Genomic DNA, 24,845 nt, shown 5'->3' on the forward strand with positions numbered 1-24,845 from the left:
CATTTTACATTAAATCAAAAAATCATTTTCATTTTCATTTTTTGTCTTTATTGTACCAAACGCCGTTTTAGAAACATTTTCATTTTTTTCTTTAAAAAACGTGAAAAATAAAAACGAAATCAATTCCAAACACACTCATATACACTCCAGAAAATAAATTATAAAATAAGCATATTCAACCAATAAATAAATAAAAATTAGGCCCAAGTAATTAACTAGGAGTCCTTAAAAATGTAATTAACAACTCCCTTTAAAAAAATGTAATTAATAACAATTTGTAATTCTGTATTTTTTTTAAGGAGAATTTTATGGCGGAGTATAAAAAAATACAATACTAACAAAAAAGTAATTCTAAACTGCGTAATGATAAAATATTTAATTATTTAAGCGTAGTATTTTATTTAAAATACTATATTAATTTTAAGAATTACGGTAGAAATATTTATAAGTAGTCGTTTTTAAACATTCATATAAAATTACAGAAAATAAAATATATACAAATTGATTAAACCATAAAAGAAGAAAAAATGATTATTCTCCAATAAACAATCTCCACAAGAAAAAAAAAAGAAAAAAAGAAAAAAATTCTCCACCATAAAACTCGTTTGTAATTCACAGCTTAAAACCAGTCTCTTTCTTTCAAGTTTCAACCTCCCAAACAAAAATATAAGAATTCAGAGCCAAAAAAAAAAAAAAAATTCCCAAACAAATAAATAATTCCTGTCGCTTTTACTTGATCCGTTCTTTTGTTTTCCTGGTCGCTCCTTCAACGACTTTTTGATTGAAAAATATATATAGATTATATAAATATATATTCTTTAAACTCTTCTTCGTGCGAATTCACGGACGCCAGATTTTGGATCAATCACCATCGAAGTTTCTCTCTTGTTCTCGGATTAGGGATTTAATTTCCACCATTTTCAGATCTTCGTCGGAGATATTCTTCCGAAATGGGGAGTTTGGGAGCGCTTCTGAGGCATCCGGACGACGTTTACCCGCTCATAAAGCTGAAAATGGCGGCCAGAAACGCCGAGAAGCGGATCCCGCCGGAGCCGCACTGGGGATTCTGCTACTCCATGCTTCACAAGGTCTCTCGAAGCTTCGCTCTCGTCATTCAACAGCTCGGCCCCGACCTCCGCGACGCCGTAAGTCTCCGATTCTCATTTCTCGCAATTCCGTTTACATTTTTTTATTTTATTTTTCTTGTGTTTCTTTTGGAAGCCATTTGGTGCGATTTGTGTTGGAATTTGTTCTTGTTTGGCAATGCGAATCCTTGTCCGAAAATGTGGAATCTCATTTTTCTGTCCGATTACGATTTTCATGTCTAATTGAGTAGTTTCGGATTTCAATAAATGTTAATTTAATTGGGTGATGTTTTAATCAAGATTTTTCTAAATGACTTGAGATTATTAAGTCTGAAATATGAGAACTTTCAATTTTAAGCATTTCTCGACTCTTATTTGGCGGTTTGTAGAGTTCTATGATTGTAATTCTTCAGTATTGATGATTTTTGGTATGAGTCAGTAAGGTCTTTTGAAAATAAAGAAAAAAAAATCTCGATTTAGTGCACAGAATATATAGAAACTTTTTAGACTCATGGGTTTTTCAGTCTGAAATTAATTGCTAAAGCCATCAGCCTTCAAATTTCGATTCAACTATTTTAAGGGCAATTTCGTTTGCTAAGAGCAAACGACGCTAAAATGCACCGACTTACCTTAGGCCTCAACGTTTTGACTTTTCATAGGAGGAAAATATATGTGCTGGAATTGTTCTAGTTTTTGTTTTTTATGATTTTTGAAAAAAAAAAAAAAAGAAAATGATTTTAAAATGGTGTTCAATACAATTAAAGATAAAAAATAAAAATAAATTTTTTTTTTTAATATAGTGTAAAATGAAAGAGAATTGAAAAATAATTTTTAGTCGTTTTTTATTTTTTTTTTATTTTCTCATTTCTCAAACAGAAAGAGAGATATTAATAAATTTTTTATACTGAAAATAATCTCTTAATAAAATTATTAAACGTATTTTTAAAAATAATTTTTATTTAAAATTAAAAATATTTTTATTTTTATTTTTATAAAAAAATAAAATTATTTTAGAACAGGCACTTATAGCTTTCAAGTTTTAACTTTTTTAGAAAGACCTTAGTAAAAGAAAAGAAAGGAAAAGAAAGGACTTTTCTGTAAAGATCATGACTAAAGGACAGACATGTACACACGTTACGTCATTTATCATTCCACGGTACCGAACACAATAATTTCAGCACCGTAAAGGCTAATAGCTGTGGAAAACATCTAATTAATTTGTAAAACAATAATTGTGAAGTTGTTTGAGAAATATGGTTCCTAAATTGGGAGGTTTAAATCCCTTTTATAACTTCTTGTTTTGTATTTATGAGCATCTACTTGCAATTCATTAATGTCGTTACAAGTGTTTGGGTACTTTCCCAGCTCCGGTATTTAGAAAGGCGACTTTATATACATGTTCTAATGGTAGATGACGCAGCTCGGGTTTTCTTGTACCCCTTTAAGGAGGAGCAAGTAGAAACTGTGTTATCAATCCGCAACAAAATGAAATAAAAGAAAAAGAAAAAAGAAAGAAGGAAAGAAGGAAAGATGGAGTATCTTTTCATATTCTTGCTGCAACTTTTCATGAACATTCTTAACTTGGTTGTTTTCCATGAATTCTGAACCCTTCCCTCTACTTTTGTGAAGTCTCTCGCTATGTAAAGTGAATAATATGCAAAATCTTAGCAAGTATAATATTATGGAACAACAGAACATTTGCACAATTCTGAAGTAATTGGGAACAATTAATTTCATAGATGCCCTCATGTCCCTTCATTCTCTAACCTTTAGTAACTAGAGTGATGTGAAAAGAATTCCTGCGTTATACTTTTAAATTAAAAGGCTTGAGCTAATAAAATGTATTGTAGAACCATCATCTTATGTTGATGGTTTAGTAGGCATTATCAATGTTAATGAAGTTACTAGTTATGAAAAAGCAAAGCTTTCAGCTTCCTGGTGGGCTTCGACGGATAAAGTTTTTGAGGATTTTCCTTTTTCTTTGATTGTCCTCAATTGGAAGGATGGCATAGGGTGCTTTGATTTTTTGTTTTTTTCCCCGTTCTGTTTTGTATTTCTTTGGTTTTCTGCCCTTTCCTGTTTTCTATGGATCCATGGTCCCCTTTTGTGTACTTGATTTTATGGTCAATGGAAGGAAGTTTTATTATAAAAGAAAAATAAAAATAAAGTTACAAGTTTTTCATATTTTTCCAATATAATTGCCACTACGCTGGTTGTTCTTGTTTATGCTACTGTTATCACTTCGTGCAGCAGATGCTTTTTTCTGCTTCATTTTTTTTTTAATTTCATATTTGCATTTCAATTTTATATTTTCTCACCAACATTTAAATCCCCATGTCAAATTTTGTGGTTTGCAGGTATGTATCTTTTATCTGGTTCTTCGAGCCCTCGACACTATTGGTTTGTTCCTATTATCTTTAATTTTATGGTTTCTATATAATTCTACTTAACTTTGCACTTCGTAGATTCAATTTGATTTATTCCATCTTATATATCCACATCAATTAGTTTCCCTTTTAATTTTTCCAATTAGTAAGCTTTGACGCGCTGCCTCCCGGACTTGCACTTACTAAACATTTGGGCTTCAAGTAAAAAAAAAAATAATGATGATTTTTTTTTTTGTTGGTGTGGTAGCTGTGAAATATTGTTGAGAGATTTTGCAACCGTTTAAGCTATTGCGTACTCTCCGTGAGTTTTTTGGTTCTAGTTCCGGCATCTTGTTTCATAAAAAAATAAAGTTTGTTATCACAGTTAGGTTAAAAAAAAAAAAAAATCATCATTATTTTTTTTTTTTGTTGGTGTGGTAGCTGTGAAATATTGTTGAGAGATTTTGCAACCGTTTAAGCTATTGCGTACTCTCCGTGAGTTTTTTGGTTCTAGTTCCGGCATCTTGTTTCATAAAAAAATAAAATAAAATAAAAAAGATGCAACATATATCTCAATTAAGCTGGAAAACTCCTACTATCTTAAACAACGTTAGTGGCTATTACTAGCAGAGCTGCATTTGCATGTTCTTCTTGTATTTTTCTTCCTCATCTTCAGTTCTGATCACACTAGCACTATTAACTTGGATTCACAATAACATAAATTTGTTTCTGATCGATTATACAGAGGATGATACGAGTATACCGACTGATGTTAAAGTGCCTATCCTCAAAGAATTTTATCGTCACATGTATAATCCCAAGTGGCACTTTTCGTGTAAGTGTTTTGATATCTCACCACTCTCCTCTTCACTGTCATTGTAATCACATATTTACTAAGCATTTAATAAGTTAAAGAACTCTTTATATAGGTAAGTCGTCAACTCGTCATTGCTTTCAAAGACATTGTTTATTATATTCTTTTCATGTCTGGTTTGTGTTTTTGGCTCTGACTGGGCATATCGTTACTTTTAATGAAAGATTGTTTTCTTATTAAAAAAATAAAAAAACATGATCTGCTTGCTCATTACTTTATTTTGTTTTTAGGTGGTACAAAGGACTACAAAGTTCTCATGGACCAGTTTCATCATGTTTCGACTGCATTTCTTGAACTAGGGAAAGGGTTAGTTCTTTTCTTTATGTCCTTTGTTCATCATTCGTTTATCCATATTAAAAAACTTGCGGTTAGGACTTATTTTTTCATCATATTTCAAATGTGTTCAGGACCTTGGGATATGTTATTTCCTATCCTTTTCTTTTTCGTTTTTGCACTTTCTTTGTGTGTGTGCGTGTTAGTTATGTTCTATTGCTTTTTTGGGGATGGGATATTTCTAATCTAACTAAATAATAAATCAAGTTGTAGTTCTTTCCACTGCAAAGTGACAAGAACCTTATATGCTATTGTTTCTTTCTTTTTTTTTTTCCTTTTTTTTTTACCAATCTGTCGATCCTGTTGATCTAATCAGGAGCCAAAGGCTTGCTGCTTTATATACATATTTGTTTTTACAATTCAGGTCATGAACAATGCTTAGAAATTGGAAGTTGCATTACAGTTCATCATTTACTGCCATCATTTACTATTGTAAAACAAGAGTTTGTAATTCTATTCGGCGAGTATCATAATAATATTATTGTAATGCTTCAATTTTGCAGCTATCAAGAGGCAATTGAAGATATTACCAAAAGAATGGGCGCAGGAATGGCAAAATTTATTTGCAAAGAGGTTTGTAATGTGTTTATTATCTTGAAATAAGGGGTGTATAATCTGGCCTCATGTTTTTCATTCCTCCAAGACACCAAAACGAATAATTAATTAATAAGTTATTCTTGTTATTGGGACTCTTCACGGTGATTCCACATTGATCTTTCTTCTAGTATTATTACTGAACATCTTTCTGCATATATTTTTTCCCTCACTCCTTGTTTTTAACAGTGATTAGTGTTTGGCATGGCAAGTCATCACGTACTCCAGCAATAGTAAAATGTGGTCAACCCATTAGTCTAAACCTAGCTAAGACTGATTTCAAGGATTTGTATCTGCAACTTTTGTGGCACCCAAACAAATCATTGTTTGGTGATACAATTACCAATGACTGAGAGCTTAGTATATTTTCACCATCTGAATGCAAATTATTGCAATGAAGTGTTTAAAAGTAGATAGAACTCCAATTATGTTTACCATGCATTAAGATGTACATTTGCTAAATTTCGCATGGACCAATTTATATCCAACACAGGTTTTGCCCGATTTCTTGAACTCCATATAATTACACCCTTGTATTTCGTCTCACTTGCAGGTAGAAACAGTGGATGACTATGATGAATATTGCCACTATGTAGCTGGACTTGTTGGTTTAGGTTTGTCCAAGCTTTTCCATGCCTCTGGTTCTGAAGATTTATCTTCGGATTCTCTGTCAAATTCAATGGGCTTGTTTCTTCAGGTATAGCAAATTAGCAATGATATTTGAAGCAAAAAGATTGTATATTCCTCCCAGTTTCAACTTTTGCCAGGATGATTCTAATGCTACTAAATCTGGTTCTCATCACCCCAGAAAACTAACATCATTCGAGATTATCTGGAAGACATTAATGAGATACCAAAGTCACGCATGTTTTGGCCACGCGAAATTTGGAGTAAATATGTTAACAAACTTGAGGTGCAATCTCTTTTATATATGATCTCTGTTTATATTATCTGTCTCTAACTGCCATTTGCTCTTAGGGTAGTAAACATTTTAAGTTATAACTAACCATCAGGAAGATTTTGATCCAGTATATGTGGCATTATGTGTTTCCCACCATTGTGTAGTATTTTTAAGACATCATTTTATGGCTAGAAACACCTTTTTTGAACTGGTATTTTTTTATGTTCCCCTCGTCAGGACTTGAAAGATGAGGAAAATTCAGTCAAGGCGGTGCAGTGCTTAAATGACATGGTCACTAATGCTTTATTACATATGGAGGATTGCTTGAAGTACATGTCCGCCTTGCGACATCCAGCTATATTTCGATTTTGTGCTATTCCTCAGGTAGAAGGTGTTCTAACCTGATTTTTTAACTGTAACTAACTAAATGTCTCTTCTGATCCACATAGGCATTAAGGTCGTAACATGCTGTGTAGAACAACTAATCAATTAGTAAAGCAATTGAACAATATTCTTTTACTATTATGTGTGCTATATATCTGAGTAACTAACGGTTGTTATTAATCAATGATTTTTGTATTTAGAAGTATGAAACTTACTTTATCTCTGCTATTTTTGCTAGGTCATGGCAATTGGCACTCTAGCAATGTGCTACAACAACATTGAAGTCTTCAGAGGTGTAGTGAAGATGAGGCGTGGTAAGATTTCAGCATGTACATACTGTTTTGATGTTGAACGCAAGGTAGATGAAATAAATAAAATCAAAAGCTACAAGTGAAAGGGAACTTGTGTGTATAACAGGTGACAGTAGTTGTTGAGGGAAAGAACATACATTATTGTTGTGGTATGACAACAAAATGCACTTAAATAGTGTGTGCCATATAATTTAATTTAGAACAATGCTTTCTTTTTGACAACGAACAATACATATCTTGTAGCATGGACATTAGGATTTGCAAATTATGCAGGTCTTATTTGTTTTGGACCACGGGCCTCTTTGTTTTCAAAATGTAAAGTGCACAATTAGAAAACAGCATTTACGAAAAAGTACTAAATATGCATCCCTACCATAGGAACCTGCCCTCTGTATTTCCCGGCCCAATTTATTTAGATATATGTTCTTTTATTGCATGTGCCTTTTGTGCTATTTTAACTTTTAAGTTTTCGGATATTTTTGGATAAGATGGATATGGTCTTATATCTACATTGCCGTTTGTTCATGCTTGCAGTTATCTTGCAACAGTTACTTCTTTGAATGACGTTGAATTCATTGTACATGTATTTTGTAGGTCTTACTGCTAAAGTAATTGATCGAACAAACACGATGGCTGATGTTTATGGTGCTTTCTATGACTTCTCTTGTATGCTAAAGTCCAAGGTAATATTACTTTGTAGAAATCTGTTTCCTTTCTCGAAGTCTACTTGACTCTGAAGAGTGTGATTTTAAATTATTATCCCCACTAAGTTCTCTCTTTGTTCTTTTCCCCTTCTAAATTAAATTTACAAAAACTAAAGAGGATAAGATATCTGACGAGAAACAGTTACAGGAAAGGGTATTAAGCAAAAACCTTACACCTCAAATCCTAACCACCTTTTTTTCTTATCGTGATCTCATGAGAATGCTTGTCAATTACTGGATAGACATGGACATTTGATGCTCAAGTAGACATATATGCAATCAAAGTAGCGGAAGTAAATCTTTCTGCTAGTGCTTGAAAACGATCATTGCAAAACATTAGTCTTGTTAGATATTTCAGCACATTAGCATTGTTAGATATTTCAGCAACGTCCAAGTCCGGTTTGTTGATAAAAAGCCATTTGATGGTTGACGTGATCCCCTTCCCTCATATCATCTACTTCACTCTGGCTATATCACTTCAACAGTCTAGTATGTGTTTCGTTGCTAAACATAGATGGTTAGCGGCTTGAACTACTGAACTTTCCACCGAAGCTTAATACTTACTAATTACTAATTAGTGCTTCATGGCTCACAGGAAATGGGTCCTTAATGCTTTTCCTTAACTTTTCATCTTTAAGGAAGTATCCTGATTTTGCTGCTTTATGATGATAATGCAGTAAGGGCTCCCTTGGGTCTTGGATTGGAATTGTAGAATTAGGTTCTGATTATGGTGTTTCCGTTAGTATGCAAACCTCTTTTTCTTTCGGTATTTTCCTCAATTTAAGTGTTTTACCCAATTAATTGTATTAATAATGGCTACTACAGGTTGACGACAATGATCCTAATGCAAAGAAAACATTGAGCAGGCTAGAAACGATACAGAAAACATGCAGGGACTCTGGGACCCTTAACAAAAGGTATTTCATAATTTTTAGTAGCCCGTTTGGACATCGAACAGTCGAGTCTTTTCTTCATTTTGGTTGACACATTCCAATATTTTTTCAGGAAATCTTATGTACTCAAGAACGGATCAAGCAATTCTGCTCTGGTGAGTTTCTGCTAATATTTTTCTTTTTGTAGAGAGAATGCTAATTTCAAAACACATGGACTAATTAAATCTTCAATCTCAATGCAGATTATCTTGTTCATTATATTAGCCATCATTTTTGCCTACCTTTCAGCGAACCGGCCAAATAATTAGTGAGTCTTGCCTTGTAAGATTAAGCATGAGCTTCAAAATCATTTGCTTTTCAGATAGAATCTATCAATTTCCTCTCAATAGATTTTCTTGTTTGATTTGTGCAGAGTTGTGGCGTTTATGAATTTACGTCAGGCATAAGTGGCTGGTTTCACAAAGTACATGCCTTGTACTAGAAAACAAATGTTGCTATTCTGTGTTGCATATTTAAGGAAATATTTGTGTGATTGTGTGTAATCTAAGTAAAGCCTTTGTATTTGTGTCTCTAGCTCCATTCCTAGGAGCATGACATGCAAGTAGCTTCCCTAACTGGAATTTGTATGTTATACAAAGGAATGAGCTATAGAATCCTAGGCTTTTGTTTTGTAACTCTCTTTCATATATAATACACACAAATATATAATGATTAAGTGTCCTTTGCATAAAAAAAATAATAAACAAATAAATAACGATTAAGTGCAGTGATCACCGTGTGAAGTACTCCAAAAATCTTATTAAATCACTTGGAATTCAAAAGTTATAACTGCTAATTAAATAATAATAATAATAATAATAACCCTCACTTGCTTTAAAAAAAAAAAACAAACAAACAAACCATGACGCTCATTCTACATTTAATGCTTGAGGAATTCTTCATGAAGATTTAAATGTGAAAAAACAAAAATTCTTATTAGTGTGTATTTTAGCTTAAAGATTTTTCAAAACTTAGCCAACTTATGTATTATTTGGCAGTGTTGTGAATTTGAAAAAATGGAGAATTTACTTTTAAGATGTATGAGTTTAGACTTTTACTTCTTACGTTTAATAAATACTCTTTTGTTAGTGTAATTATTTGACTAAAAGGGTTATGAATAAAGAGTAAAAAGTAAAAATCTTAACTCATATACTTTTAAAGGGTTTTTGTCAATATTACCCTGTGAATTTTGAAAGAATTGTTAGTTGTTATGCACAAAAAAAAAAAAAAAAAAATTTGCGAGGCAAAGTCACTAAGCGTTTGATAAACTATAATTTTATAAGTGTATCAAACTATAATTTTACAAGTGTTGTTAGGTTCCAAAGTAGTATCGTAGTGTTTGGTAAACAGAATGATCAAAATGAATTAGGGAAGAATGTAATCATGGGTGTGTACTCTGATTTTTAATTTGTTTTAATTTGTTATTTCAGCTTACTCAGTTTTCGACATTCAAACAGTCCCTATGTCATTCAACTATTATTGTCTTTCAACACGAATTTCCCATAATTTTTTTAACTGATTAACCATAATTTTTTATTTCTTTTTGACAATTTTGATCCCTAACCATAAAATTGAAGTTGGAGTTTTAGATTTAACAAATATAATGGCATGGTAACTTTTTTTTTTTTTTTTTTTGAAGTAGACGATAGCTTTTTAGAACTGCCAGTTATTGAAAAGCTCATTAACCAACAATGCCACACCCTTTTACCAAATCTCTACTTCTTCAAAATATTCAGAACTCAGTGCCACAGTCAAACAATTGTATTTATCAGTTTAGAACAATAACATGAAAGTCGAATTTCAGGAAAAAAAAAAAAATCCTAGAAAGTCGACAAAAGCAATCGCGACTACATGAGTAACATGGCATTGCAGATAATGTGAATAACAAACGGCAAACAATACAAAAGTTGCAGAACAGAAGCCTCGGCTTTGAAAAGAATATCAGATAACGCTTGTATTACAACCTTGAAAAGGAAAACTCAAAAATTATAAACAACAATCGGCATTCATATATCAATCGAAAGGAACAAGGATTGAAACTCATAATCTATATTAGATGTAAAGGTGGGTTGGCTTTCTAATATGTATATATAAATATGTTTGAACATGCTCCACCTTTTGAATACATGAAGAACAAAGCAAAACCATACACATACAAAAAAATTTGTCAGGAGCCAACCCAGATGAAAACTTCAGAAGACTTCCGCCACCTTGCTTGCAAGAACACGTTCCCGTCTTTCGACATATCCGAATGGGAACCAGCCAGCTTTTCCATTACATTCACCTTCAGCCCAACCATTGTTCGAAACCTGGTCAAAATCATAAGCCATATGGGTAAATCACTCCTTACTTGTTCAATGTGTATAAAGCAAACACGTTTAACAATAAAATCTAAGACTACTAAATTGTTGCAAATGATTAAAGAACTTGATAAATGGACACTAAGAACAGCTTGTTTAAAATTAATATTAAAAAAAATTAAAACCGCAAATGGATAAGAAACTTCAATGCGAATTTAAGTCATTACCAAAATACAAGTCATCAAAAACGCGCAAGTTGAACTAGCTTTATATTGTGTTAAAAACTATAAAAGAATGTTACTGCTTTGAGCATCATCTAGAATAGAATTCTAATCAGTCTGGATGCTAGAGCTCCATCCATAATTATTTCCCCCCCAAAAAAAGGACGTAATATCTATTTAGCTGCATAATTTTCTTCACTGAACCAGGTGACAAGCTCTTATACATGTATACATAAACAAATACACGCACATAGATAAAAATTCCCAGACAGAGATATCACTCTTTTCCAGAAACATCTTTACATAAATGCAAAATAATACCCTTCAAGTTATATGTTTAAAACGGTCTTGGATAAGGGCCCGCAGATTTATTTAATAAGGATGTACTGTTAACCTAAGTCCGCACGTGTTCCATCTCAAATCATCAGCAATCCCTAGTTTCCGCTAAGAAAGTAATAGCAAAGCAGTTAAAGCAATGCTCAATCAACGTGCGTACCTTTCGAACGACAATATAATCACCAACTGACAAATTCAGCTCAACGTCAGATTCAGCTTGATATGAATGCATAACCTGCAGGCAAGTCAAATAATACGTAAATCAACGTATTCACAGCTTCTAAGAAAAATTCAGTGGCATTTTGTCAAAAAGCAGTGGTTCCATGAGATCATCAATTCCTGACCTCTCCCAAAAAGTAGTCCATGCCATTTGCCTGTCCATTAGGCGTATGTGAAGCATATAAACTATTAGCTTCTTCATAAGGTGGAGGTGGAGGAGTGCTGTTATCAACAGTGGGGCTAGGAGCTGCTTCAATCCGTTGTCGCTCAGATAGCATCTACAAAACAGAAAAAGAACGTTACATAATTGGTATAAGACTTTATCCTCTACATCTAGATCCGGCAACATTGGAAAGAATAATAATGTTCAGGAACAAGAAAACAAAAATCAAACGTTTAAGAAAAAAGAATTAATAAATACATACCTCGCCTTCAAGCTGATCAAGTATGTGAAGGATCCTCTTATGATAATTGCGCTCTGCTTCAACCTTCAACCATGACAAAATTTATCAGGATAAAGTTTCAGATCTGATCAGCGGACATGTTATGATGAAAAGTATGTGTTCAATCCACAGTAAATTTTGGAATGGAATTCCCATTACCATGGCAATTAGCCGCTGGAGAGTCAATCTCTGTTGTTGAGATTCCACAGCAGCCATTGCTGCAGCAGCTTCCTTCCCCAATATTGCCATGTTTGACTTAAGGTCTTGTAGCTTAGCTTCCGCTGCTTCCAGTTTCATAACATTCTCAGGATTACCTGGTGTTTCCCTCACTTTTGCTTGGCGTTTGGAAACTTCGATGGCCTATCTAGGTTTATGAAAATGGTTAACTACAAGCTGGTAAAAGATAAATCAACAGTCCTAATTTGATTATTTGGCTTGCTGTGACTTGTTATGCATATTGGCTTGCTGTGACTTGTTATGCATATTGGCAAACATAAAAAAATTCATGCTTCCCAATCCAGAAAATGTAATTGCAACTAGGTAAACAGCATGGCGACTCTTTAGTGGACGCAATGTTTGAGAAATTAAAACAATGAAGGGAAATAATTACGAGAAATATACTGAGCATATTCATATAACCAAGCAAGATAGCTTTATTCGAAAATACCTGAGCTTCTGCTTCTTGTCGCATTCTGTCATAACGTTGAGCAAGATGCCTAGCATCCTCCAATGGAGCTCCCATCACCATTGCTCTTAATGGCTCAGCTACCTAATATGTATCATATAATACCAATATTATATACATTGTTATTCACCATGACAAGCTTAATGGAAAAGAAGAAAAAAAAACTACTGAAATAAATAGTACGAATTCCAATGCAAGATAATAGTATGAAACAGAAAACATAAAAATCCATCCATTAAAGGCTTGTTGGCCCTAAGCAACATACATTATAGTAAACTTGGGTGAGTAAAGAAAGTTCATCAAACCTGTGTGCCAAGAGCTTTCAACAGATTTCCACGTTCCTTTTCCATTTGGGCACGAGCTCGTCCATAACTTAGAGCAGCTCTTGTTAATGTGCCACCACTAGTACAAGTATTTTCAGAACCATATTTCCTGCTATCTTCTGATAACTTTGTTCCTGTTAAACAAACAGGGCAGCGACATTATACCCACATAAGGAAAAACCTAACCGGCCAAATGAAAAAAAAAAAAAAAAAAAAAATGAAAAGCTGGATCATCTCACCAATTTCAACTTGTTTGGACCCAGTAACAATATATCCTTCCACACCACGAACTATGTCCCTTTGATAATGCTATCACAGAAAAATTTTGATCAGTTAAAGAAGAGTAAAATTAGAAATTGACAAGAAAAAGCAGAACAAGACAACAACCTTGCCAGCGCGTGTTGATATGTAGAGCTTCTCAAGTCTCTGATGCTGATGGAGTTCTGCCTCATCGGTTACTAAATTATCTGAACCTCCATATCCTCCAGCCCCAAACTGTTTTAGGACAGCCTATACCAGCAGTATTTAATGCATTTAGGCATTGGCACCTTTTTTTTTGTTTTTTCTTTTTCAGCACCAGCAAAAGCAAATGGGAGCAAAAGTTTGTGACCCAAGAATACAAACTAATTGGTCCAATAATAGGGAGAATTCTCTCATCAAGTAAGAACAAAAGTAGCAACAGTTTTGATCCATCAGATTTTTATCAAGTGCCGTTAATTTATCGTACTTTTTTCAATCTAATATAATTCTAACCTGATCTGAGGGACTAAAACTATGTCTTACCGGTTTTTTTTTTTTTTTTTCACGCCCCACACAGAATTTTCCCAGTAATTATGCAAGCACAAAACTAAATGCGCCTGCTACCTTACAATTCAAAATCGGAAACCACATTTTCAGTCATAATGATCATCCCATTTTGCTAACTCTCCAAAATGTTAAAAAAAAAAAAAGGAAAAGAAAAGAAAAAACCTTGTCACAATAACTAATTTACTCAATCCAAAACCCCGCATAAATCATTTGATTGAACTTTTAAGCCACTCAAAGGCAGAAAAACAACTAATGTCATAGAAAATCCTTATGCAGGGAAAAAAGAATCACAATCAAAATTCTTTCTTAAAAAAAAAAAAAGAAAGATTTCATTTTTGGTAAAAACGAAAAAAAAAAAGAAAAAAAAAAAGGCAAATGCATGATGCATCTAGTCCGATCAGCACCAAACAAAAACGATCAGAATGTTGGATGACCAGAAAACGAGAGAATAAATGAGAAAATTTTGAAATTGGCAAAGGACCGGATCTGGAAAAATTGAACTTAGGGTTTTTCGGAATGAGAGAGAGAGAAAATGTGAGCACCTGTTGTTGTCTGGCGACCTGTTCGCGAAGCCTGGTAGCTTGCTTTCTGATGGCCTCCATTGACAACTCAAAAGGCCTTTACTTTGAAAGATGATCAACAAACGGCTTTCGATTCGACTACGCAGACGATGAGAGAGAAAGAGAGAGGAGAGAGAGATTTGAAAGTGGTTTTGGTTTGGACAAGGAAGGAAAGTTGAGCTTCTATTATGTCCAGGTCCCGAGAAGCTACGTGCAATAAGGAATTCAAACAACTCAGATTTGTTGCTTTTTGTGTTTCCTTATATATGAGTACCAAAGCGCAAAAAACAAAAAAAAAAATAAATGATTAATTTCAAAAATTTCCTTTAAATTAGAATTTCTGTAACACTTTATTCATCGAATTTCAAAATGTAATATCTAATCACCTGAATTTTATTCTGTAAATAATTTTATCATATTTATTACTCTGAGTGACCGAATTCACTATATATCTATTATTTAACTCATCTGAGAATGATAATATCGTAAAATGTCATGTAAAAAACCTAAATTATTAAAAAAAAGATTAAAAAACTCAAATGTGAAAATAAAGAAGGGATTAAAAACTCAAATGTGAAAATGAAGAAGGGATTAAAAACTCAAATGTGAAAATGAAGAAGGGATTAATCCAAGTCGATTAGGGTTGCAAGTTTTCCCCCAAAAAGAAAGGTCCAAGAAACAAAATCCTTCTTTATTGTAAATTTTTTTATGAATCACTCTCAATGATTGCAATATGGGGCAATATTGGTGAATTTAATCCTATTGACGGTGAGTTTGAACTGTCATAGCCTACTCATGTATTGCACTTTCAACTATATTCTCTCTCTCAGCAAGATTTTCAAAAAAAAAAAAAAAAAAAATCAGTAAGGGGCTTCACATATTGATATTGTGAAAGGTTTGAAACTTGCTTCTTCTGGAAGTGCTGTAATACCAACACCAAGCACCAAATCCACATCTGTCAACAATGACAAAATTGCGGGTTTCTAGATCATCCAACTTTATATTGTCTAAAGAAAAACTCAAGCATCTCATAACCCTATAAAATTAAAAAAAAAAAAAAAAGTAGTTAAGGAAGGATGAAGAAAAATGTTTGACACCTAATTCAGAAGAATATAATCCTTTCAAAAGCGTATTCAGAGGATGAATGAGGTCAGGAAAGGAAAACTGGTTTTTGGGAACAATTATGGTGATCTCTTATGAACATAGAGGAATAGTTATTTTAAATGAAGATAAGTATAAGCGTAATTTCACTTGTAAATCTCACTAAATAATGGACACGTGGCGAATTCTGTCACTCAGAATAACATAATGGGTAAAATTGTTAACGGAACAAAATTCAGAAGGATTGGATGTTACGTTTTGAAATTTAGAAGGTAAAGTATTATAAGGGTCATAATTCAGGAGGAATTTTTGAAATTAATCTAAAAACAAAACAAAGCAAAAAAAGAATAGAATTCCTAATCCTATGCATAGTGTAGTGTATGGCCCCTTTATATGCCTTATGATTAAATCTGATTGGTGTCCCTACTTTTAAGTGCAGTGTAAAGGGTTTTAGGCTCATTTATATCCCTTATGATCAAATATGATTAGTGTTCCTAAATTTTAGAGTCATTCTCATTTTACTCTTTAAATTTTTAAAATTTCCATTTTGTCTCTTTCATTTTGAATTAGGCTAATTTTTGTTAAAATCAAACAACAAAAGAGAGAGTTAATTGTAGTCATGTGATTTTTATCTGCTTGTTTTTAATAAAAAGACCACGTGACTGCGTTATTCTTCTTTTTTATATCTATTTTTAATATAAAAGATTATTCTCATTGGTGCTCCCTGAATTTTAGAGTCATTCACAGTTTGCTCCTTAAACTTTAAAAACTCTTACTTTGCCCCGTGAACTTTGGATTGTTCTCACTTAACCCCTTTTATTAGAATTTATTTTAAAATCAAACGGAAAAATAGGGGGTTAAGTGTGGTCATGTGGATTTTATCTGTTTCTTTTTAACAGAAATTCAAACAGAAACACCACGTGATTGCGTTATTTTATTTTTTCATATTTGTTTTTAACAAAAATTACAACAGAAGGATTAAGTGGAAACAATTTAAAGTTTAGGAGGTAAAATGATAGTTTTTAAAGTTCAGAAGGTAAACTGAGAATAACCCTAAAGTTCAGGAGGCATCAGTGATAATAATCATAATACAAATTACAACAAAAAAAGGGGATAAGTATGAACAATTCAAAGTTTAAGGGGCAAAATGAGAGTTTTTAAAGTTCAGAGGACAAAGTGAAAATAATCTTAAAATTTAAAGGCACTAGTGACAATAATCCAATTTCTTATATTTTTCACATTTTAGTAATTCTGTCAAATTTTTATTTTAGTAAGTTAGTTCTCATGTTGATTAAGTTTGTCAATTAGGTCCTAATCCCTCGTAGCATGTCTAATTAGTGATAAAGAAACAGCATAGTGCTTGAGCTTCTCACGTGAGGCATTTAGATATAAGTTATGTCCAGTATCGCTTATGAAATCTAAGAGTTGTTTGGAAGTAATGCTCAAATTCAAATCTTGATTTGCTATTGTGTTTTTTATCTCATAAAAAGTTTGAATTTTAAAATTTTTTCTCACAAAATTCTCACAAATAAACACAAATCATGATTTAAGTATACATTCCAAACATGCCCCAATTTTTCATCCATAAATTACCCGGCATTTAGCTGTGCAGAATGTTGCTCCCTTCCACCCTTTCGTATTCTACAAGCTTTGTTACTTTCTTATTTCTCCAGCCAAACAATGAAGGAAACTAAATGGATTCAAAACAATGATTTGAACCAGAGTTTAAATTTTATGAGAGAAAACATTTTAATAAAAATTTTAAATTTAATTTTTTTATAAGAGAAAATACTGTTTGAACCAAAACCAAGTGAGTATGAACCCACTAAACAAACAGGCCATTAGGCTTTTTCTTCCCACAATTTCTTAGTTAAAATTGACTATTGACTAAGAAAATGTTTAAGTTTGCTTATTAAATGCAATCTAATCGTATATGTTTGCAAAGATTGAAAGTCGAGGATATATTTTCTAAATAATTCAAAATGCAAAGTATCAAAATATATAGATGACTCTTTTATGAAATATTTGTATACTTTTCTCGAGTTTGATTGGTTTATAATTTTTTTTAATAATATTGTAAATATCTTTTAATTAGCAATTTTCTAGGCTTTATAGATATGTATAGTAGTTGTTGTAGTGTTGCTAGAAATGTGTATTTAATCTGTTGACAATTTTTATGAATATATTTTGATTAGGTTTTAGTTAAGTTTACTTTTGTGATAATGTTTTAAATATTTTAGATGATTTTCGTGTAATTTATGTTGTTTTCTCACCATTTTACAGCGCATGATGACCCTATTAGAGTTTTATATTATGGCTGGTTGATTATTTATTATTATGGTTTGTGGACAAATGATTATGAGATTGTTGGAACTTGATTTATTTTAGAAACCAGTCGAGTTACCCTCATTACAAGTCTTCTAGCGGAGTCTTGTACGATAGAAACATACTTGTCTATTCAGTGAAACTGACTTTTCAATAAGTTTTTGAAACCATAACGCGGTTTTTCAATTCGTTTAGAGCATATTCAATACAATGTTATAATTAATATGTTAATTGTAAATTTAATATTTAAGTGTAAAAAATACTTTTAAATACAATACTATTTATTATGTCAAATATCTCATATGCTATATTTTATGACAAATTTTCTATCAAGTATAGCACATAAAAAATTTGACATTTGATTACTATTAGTTAAAATATTTACTTTTTCATGTAATCATTGCTACTTTTACATTTTTAAATTAATTTAAAATAAATGTTACAATTTTTAAAGTTTAATAATTATAGAAAAAAATAAATTTAACATTTTAAATAGTGTTATACATTAGAATAAAAATAAAAATAAAATACCATATCAAACTTTTTTATGTTAAATATACAGTTAACATTACCTTTTGCATTAAGGATGGTCTTATAAGCAATAATAATGTTAGAGTAAAGTTTAAAAATGTCTTATTTGAATTTCTGGTACAAGTTTTAAATTTCATTTAGAAGAGCTTTTTTAAGAAATCTTGTGATTTTGACAGAAATTTTTTTTGACATATCATCCAAAAGCTTACTGAAACGGCTTTTGAACCCAGGAAACCAAAAGCATCTTTTTGGAAATGAAGTTATATTATAGGGATGGAGGAAGATAACGAAGTTATAGGGACTCAACAAGTCCATGGTGATAAACCTACTAGTAATGCTAATGCTCTCATAGCAAAAAGAATCATGGCTCATTGTTCATAGTTCATTACAGTATTTTCTCTCATAAAAAATACACGTAAATTGAAAATGATTCTAATATCATGATTCTAATCCATGAATCAAACGTCTCGTAATAAATGAGAAGGTGTCAAGGGTGACTGATATGGTAGGTTCGGATTATGAACAGTTCATTGTTCATGGTTCGTTATAATGTTTTCTCTCATAAAAAATATACGTAAATTAAAAATGATTCTAATATCATGATTATAATCCATGAATCAAGCGTCTCGTAATAAATGAGAAGGTGTCAAGGGTGACTGATATGGTATGTTCGGATTATGAACAATTTAATGATGATGTTTTGGTCTTAATGAAGGCATTAACAAACTCCGAAAGGTGTAACTAACTCTTAACTCTTCAACGGAAGACTGGAACAGTACATCACGATTCAAGTGATTGTGTAGATTTTGGTGAGGAATAGCAGTTGATGGTGAGGAGAAAAAAAATTATATGTATTGGAATTCCATCCAAGAGACATGATTTTCACACACACATATACACAAACATCTATACGAGCACACATATATTGCTAATACTTCCCCTAAAAAACTATCGCTAAACTTTTAATATTGAAAAAGAAAAAATACAATATTTCTCAGCTTTAAAGTCTCTATCTCACATATGCTATGTTTGGTAGGATAGATAAAAAAGAGGAAGGAAAGAGAAGTAAAATACTTATGTGAAGGAAGTAAAATGATTTTCTCTCATGTTGTTTAGTAAAAGAGAAAGAAAAGTGAACAAAAAATATCAAATTTAAGGCATTTTACAATAATATCCTAATACAAATAAAAATATGATGAATGGTGAATGTTAAAATTGTTATTTTACATATCATTTTTTTGTCATACATTTTTCCTCCTCTTTTCTTTTCAAAGTTGGAAGGGTTAAAAATTGGTGGACTCTATGAATTTTTATTTTCCTTCCTTTCTCATTTCCTCTATACCAAACAACATAAAATTCAATTTTTCTCTACAAAATTCTTCTTTTATTTTCTTTCCTCTCTCTTTTCCATCCTACCAAACACACTATTAGAGCAAAAAAAAAAAAAGAGGGGTTAGGGTGGGCATTCTCCAAAATGGTTAATCATTTAGCTAATGGTTAGAATAGAGAAAAGTATATATAAAAAAAAAAGATAAATTATTTTTGGCCCATGACTTTTAAAATGTCCCATAGTTGGTCCATTAAGTTTTACTACATTTCAGGTTTGGTCCTTATGTTAACTAAGTGTTAAATATTTAACAGAATTTGTGTAAATTAGGGAACAAAATTTGAAACAGCTAAAGTTTAGGGACTATTTGAGAAAATTAATATTTATTCTTTTTTGTATTATTTTAGTCTCTAAATTTTAAATGTTTCCAATTTTAGTCCATAATTTTCACAAATTTCGTTAAATATTTAACACCTAGTTAATAAAAAGATCAACACTGAAACATAATAAAACCTTATGAGCTAATGTGAGACCTAAATGAGATTGAGATCCAACCTCAAAAATTATTTATGAGATTAACCCTTAAAAATTAACAAATTTGAACTCTCTTCGAAAATGCCAGTTTGGTTGGTACAAATTGGGCCAACCAACCCATAAGGGTGAGATTCTTATGAACTCTCTTAAGTGCCATCAAAATGATACTTATTTCTCCTACCTATTAGAGAAAAAGGAAAAAGAAATAGAGATAAAAGTGGCTAATCCACGTAAAAGATGACTCTCATTTGATAATTTAACTAGCTCCAAAACTCCTAACAACAGATTTGGGCTAGATTTGGCCAGTTGCTCTTGTTGTTGGTTTCCGAATCAAATTCAGATGTGAAAACGTGATGATAGCGGATCAATTATAACAAAAATTTTCATAAAACCTTTAAGATACTCTATAGATTATATTAATTTATACATGAATAAATTAATCACATTAATTTATTTATTAAGAACTCAAATTAGTAATAATACTTTGCAGCCGATTAGGATGATAACTTGAGTTCTTTGACCTCGAATAATCCTTCTCCAAAGCCTTGTGTTTAGAAAATCAATGTCTTCCACGTCAAGTCTTAGAATCCACGAAGACGTATGTGTGGGCACACCTGAGACAAAACGAGTTAGAACAAACACTCAAATTTTCACAAACACTAATGCATGCACAATGTGAAATTTTTTTGGAGAAATTTTTTTTCCTCTCACTCATTAGAGAAATTCGGCCACCCTTTAAAATAGGTAAAAAATTGTGTCTTACAATTTTCTACTATTCTCTTATTTATATAGAGTAGAAGTCAAACTCCTAGAAGGAATCAAATCTTTATCCCCAAGATAAAGCTTGTTAATTATCTCCTATTTGAATTTGGAATAAAATCTCCCACTCCCTTATCCTAGGTGTGGCCGGCCATGTGTAGAGGATTTTATCCCTATGTGGCGCCAAATACAGATAGGGAAGGAAGAGAAAATTATCATTTATCCTGCAATGCAATTTTGATTCAAATTTAAATTCTAATTTAAGTCAAACTTAAATTAATTTGAATTCTAAATTGAACAACTTATCAAATAAGTTTAAATGGATAAATCTAGATGTGTTCAAATTCAAATTTAAACAATCACATTATTTAAATAATAATTATTTCGAGTGTTTAATTTTTAGAATTCTGTAATTCTAAAATTCACATTTTGCCCTTGTGTCTAATAGAATTACAAAGACGACACGAAGACTAATTGACATATAATCCCGAGCTCTAAGAAAATTAATAATTAATTAAACACTTTAATTAATTAATTAATTATATTAATTTCAATAGTTACTCCACTATAAATTTAGAATTGCACTCTCGAAATTATAGATATAAATTACTTATAAACTATGAAGTGTCTATTTGATATAGTCACTGCATATATATATCAATTCTTCATAAATAATTCATAATTAGAGCTAGGTAGAATCTGTTAACCTCTTAAATTATTTATTCATCCTTGAGTACCATTGATTCTCTAAGTTGTCAAAAATTGGACCAACGCATGAGAAAGAGGAGATTGATTAAGTGCGGAAGTAGCAGAAGGAAATTATGTTGAACTAAAAGCATATGTTGTAGAGTGCACCACGAACCCAACTAATAATCAATACCATGACTATTTTGATGAAACCCAAATGAATTAATTTTCAACGGTTGTTCCTTTACCACCCAATTCACCAAAATGCACAACTAGTATTTATTAGTGAGTCAAAATGTTTCCACTGCTTTCATTCCGTGATTTTCCATCATCAAGGGTAAGAAAAGGATAAAAAGTTCTATGCTATTTATTTATTTATTTAATTATGTTTGTGCGTGTGTATTGAACTGTTGAGCATTATGATGATGGCGTAAATTGCAAGTCATCAAATGTTTGATTCAGATCAACTTTTTCTTTAATTATTACTTCACGTTTCACAAAAGTTGGAAGCACCCATATGGCAAAAGTGATTGTGTATAAGTGTCGAGAATAGTGTGTTAGAAGTATGAGATTTAATATTTATTTAATAAAAGAGTTTATTTATAATTTTATATGTATGTATTTGTAAATATTTTATGAATATCAAATAAAAATTTCGTGATTATTTATGTGACCTTAAACATTGTATATAAATGTTGTTTGTGAGAGGATAATGTTTAAGGATAATAATCAAAAAGTGATGTTCGTAATAAATTTAATTAAAGTTTGGAATCTTTAATTAAAACATTACTAATACATGTTATTCTCATTTAAAATGGAACGGTGTTATCCGCACTGTTAATATAATGAGATGTTGAATGAGTGTATTACGCATAATGCGATTATGTGGAATAAAGACACAGACACAATATGAATTTCAAATAATTTCCGTTAAGTATAAAAAATTTTAATTGAGTCTACTGATGGTCATATATAGAATGATTTTAATTATGAGTTCTTAACAAACTCATATTTCTGGATTTGTGTCTTTTGATTTACTCAGTATGGATTCTGAGATCATGAATCCTATTCCTTGTATTTTAGAGACATTATGAAGTAGGTAGCCGAGAATGTTATTATATGAGATGGAATTCATTCCTTCTTGAGAAAAGAAGCAGATAAATAATTCTCTTGAGTGTTGATTCAGTACTTAGATTAGTAAAAGCGCTCTGGTTCATGAATGTGTTTTATGAATCACTATCACCCCCGGGGCACCCCTGGGGCACCCCCGGGGCACTCCCGGGGCGCCCACGGGGCAACCCCGAGGCACCCACGGGGCAGCCCCGGGAGACCCCCGTGGCACCCCCGAAACACACCCGGGGAACCCCCGGGGCAACCCCGTGGCACCCCCGGGAGACCCCTGGGGCACCCACGGACCCCCGGGGCATCCCCGGGGCACCCCCGGGGCACTCCCGGGGCACCCCCGGGAGACCCCCGAAACACACGAAATAGAGTGGTAAATTGGTAATAATCTAACAATAATAACATGAAAAATAGGGAAAATTCTATTATAAGATATGAAAAAAATACTGAATTTTATCGTAAGGTATTAAAAACCTTACCAATACGAACAAGTTTTAACCGTTGTATTATATTCATGCATAGTTTAAAGTGTGAGATCAAATTAGAATAATATCATATCCAGTAAAATATCACAACTGAACAAAATATGATAAAAAAAAACTGACGATTAAGAACTGAGAACCACAACATGGTATTTACCAAAGAATTCTACTGAAATAGGAGTAGAAAACAAGTTTTTCCAACTATTGCTGCACTGATAATTAGTGCATAATATCTTCATTATGTTCATTACAAAACCGCGTTAAAATGACATGATGGGACATAATAGTATTGTGTTGCACTTTGTCTCTCTCATTCTTTCTATAATGTTCTCCACGATTATTACAAGCCATTAAAGCCTCACCATGATCACGCACTTTTTATGGAAATCCACGTACATCACAATTTTGAACAAAATAAGAGAGAAAAAGATGAATGTTGTATATGAAACCTTTCTTAAAATGTGTATTACATAATTGTGAATTGCGTTCTATCATTGATATGACGCACCCACAATTATGGACGCACCCACAATTCATCACCTTTCTGAAATTAATCACTATGTAAATTTAATTGAATGTTGTGAAAAACATTATTTCAAGTAGGCTTCGTTGCATTCTACATTGAATTATACTTGGTAGATATTAGATTGTGTTTATTAGTTGATTAAAAAATTTAAAATAATTTATATATTGATTTTTAAATATCAAACGTAATTTTTTATTTAATTTGGGTGATAAAATAAATAAATATCAATTTTATTTATTTATTTATAGCAGATACCCAACAATAGGACACAATTTTAGACTACCAAATCATATTATCAATATGGTACTTTGAAGATGGTTTATAATTGAGTCTTTGCCAAAATGTATTTTTATCACATTCTAGCACAAAATAATTTAATGAATAAAATTTAAAAATGATGATTGCTACTATAGAGCTTGGGATAAGTAGTCCCCTAATCCCACAATCAGCAACCAGGCTAACTAATCAATCTCATGGGTAGGACTGACAATTCAGGTAGCAACACGACGACACGATTTGAAACCCGCACAAAATTAGTAGGTTTAGGTTTATTATAAATGGGTTTAGGTCATAATCGGGTTAACACGATTAATAAATGGGTTGGGTTAGGATTGATCTCCTGACACGAAATGACACGAATTGACACTATTAACTATATGTGTCATTTGCAATCTAATAATATGTGATATAACATGAAAATTTATATGACATATTAAATACAAATAATGTGAATTTTAATATTTGTAGGTAAAATTCATTTATTTTTCTTAAAGTAAAAGATAATTTGACTAATAAACATGTTAAACATGTCTTGACCGTGTTAAATAAGTCATTATTATATTAATTATTCATTTAATATATTAATTTAAACGGGTTATACATGTTGACACGATTAACACAATTAATAAATGAGTCATGTTTGGATTAATATTTTTGACACGTTTAATAAACAAGTCATATTTAGGTTGATATTTTTTGACACGATTAATAAACGAATTGACACGAGCACGATTCACTAACACGAATTGCCACTCTTACTCATGGGCAGCCTAAAGGAAAGAAAAGTTGGGGTC

The 24,845-nt window shown here is 31.8% G+C and overlaps 2 protein-coding genes across 4 annotated transcripts; one reads left to right on the forward strand and one right to left on the reverse strand.

The window, feature by feature from the left end:
* Positions 1–563: 563 nt before the first annotated feature.
* Positions 564–9,166, forward strand: LOC21391810 (squalene synthase). 3 transcript variants are annotated; one of them, XM_024174335.1, is made up of 14 exons: positions 564–1,145; positions 3,443–3,485; positions 4,197–4,286; positions 4,556–4,631; positions 5,162–5,231; positions 5,806–5,949; positions 6,061–6,165; positions 6,391–6,537; positions 6,776–6,851; positions 7,443–7,531; positions 8,378–8,469; positions 8,558–8,600; positions 8,688–8,766; positions 8,858–9,166. In XM_024174335.1, the coding sequence occupies exons 1-13, from the start codon at positions 951–953 to the stop codon at positions 8,751–8,753; spliced, it is 1,236 nt and encodes a 411-aa protein (XP_024030103.1). In that variant the 5' UTR covers positions 564–950; the 3' UTR covers positions 8,754–8,766; positions 8,858–9,166. The 3 variants fall into 3 exon arrangements, with proteins under 3 accessions (XP_024030103.1, XP_024030104.1, XP_010109768.1); XM_024174336.1 differs by having other exon boundaries at positions 8,688–8,752; positions 8,835–9,166; XM_010111466.2 differs by having other exon boundaries at positions 565–1,145; positions 8,688–8,752.
* A 1,307-nt stretch (positions 9,167–10,473) lies between these two features.
* On the reverse strand, positions 10,474–14,594 carry LOC21391811 (SH3 domain-containing protein 2). Its single transcript, XM_010111467.2, has 10 exons — positions 14,361–14,594; positions 13,399–13,521; positions 13,251–13,320; positions 12,994–13,145; positions 12,671–12,772; positions 12,163–12,363; positions 11,986–12,048; positions 11,686–11,838; positions 11,502–11,576; positions 10,474–10,793 (listed from the first exon to the last, which is right to left on the reverse strand). Exons 1-10 carry the CDS (start codon positions 14,418–14,420, stop codon positions 10,677–10,679), a joined length of 1,116 nt encoding a protein of 371 aa, XP_010109769.1. The 5' UTR covers positions 14,421–14,594; the 3' UTR covers positions 10,474–10,676.
* Positions 14,595–24,845: the final 10,251 nt, after the last annotated feature.

The sequence above is a fragment of the Morus notabilis genome, unplaced genomic scaffold (genome assembly GCF_000414095.1).
Source record: "Morus notabilis unplaced genomic scaffold, ASM41409v2 Scaffold1584, whole genome shotgun sequence".
NCBI classification, from domain to species: domain Eukaryota; kingdom Viridiplantae; phylum Streptophyta; class Magnoliopsida; order Rosales; family Moraceae; genus Morus; species Morus notabilis.

Coding starts and splice junctions, on each gene's coding strand:
- LOC21391810 (XM_024174335.1), top strand. CDS start 951: ATGGGGAGTTTGGGAGCGCTTCTGAGGCATCCGGACGACGTTTACCCG. Junction 4,287..4,555: donor TCCCAAGTGGCACTTTTCGT/GTAAGTGTTTTG, acceptor TTTTGTTTTTAG/GTGGTACAAAGGACTACAAA. Junction 6,852..7,442: donor TGTAGTGAAGATGAGGCGTG/GTAAGATTTCAG, acceptor TGTATTTTGTAG/GTCTTACTGCTAAAGTAATT.
- LOC21391811 (XM_010111467.2), bottom strand. CDS start 14,420: ATGGAGGCCATCAGAAAGCAAGCTACCAGGCTTCGCGAACAGGTCGCC. Junction 12,773..12,993: donor TGAAAGCTCTTGGCACACAG/GTTTGATGAACT, acceptor GATACATATTAG/GTAGCTGAGCCATTAAGAGC. Junction 11,839..11,985: donor TTGATCAGCTTGAAGGCGAG/GTATGTATTTAT, acceptor TCTGTTTTGTAG/ATGCTATCTGAGCGACAACG.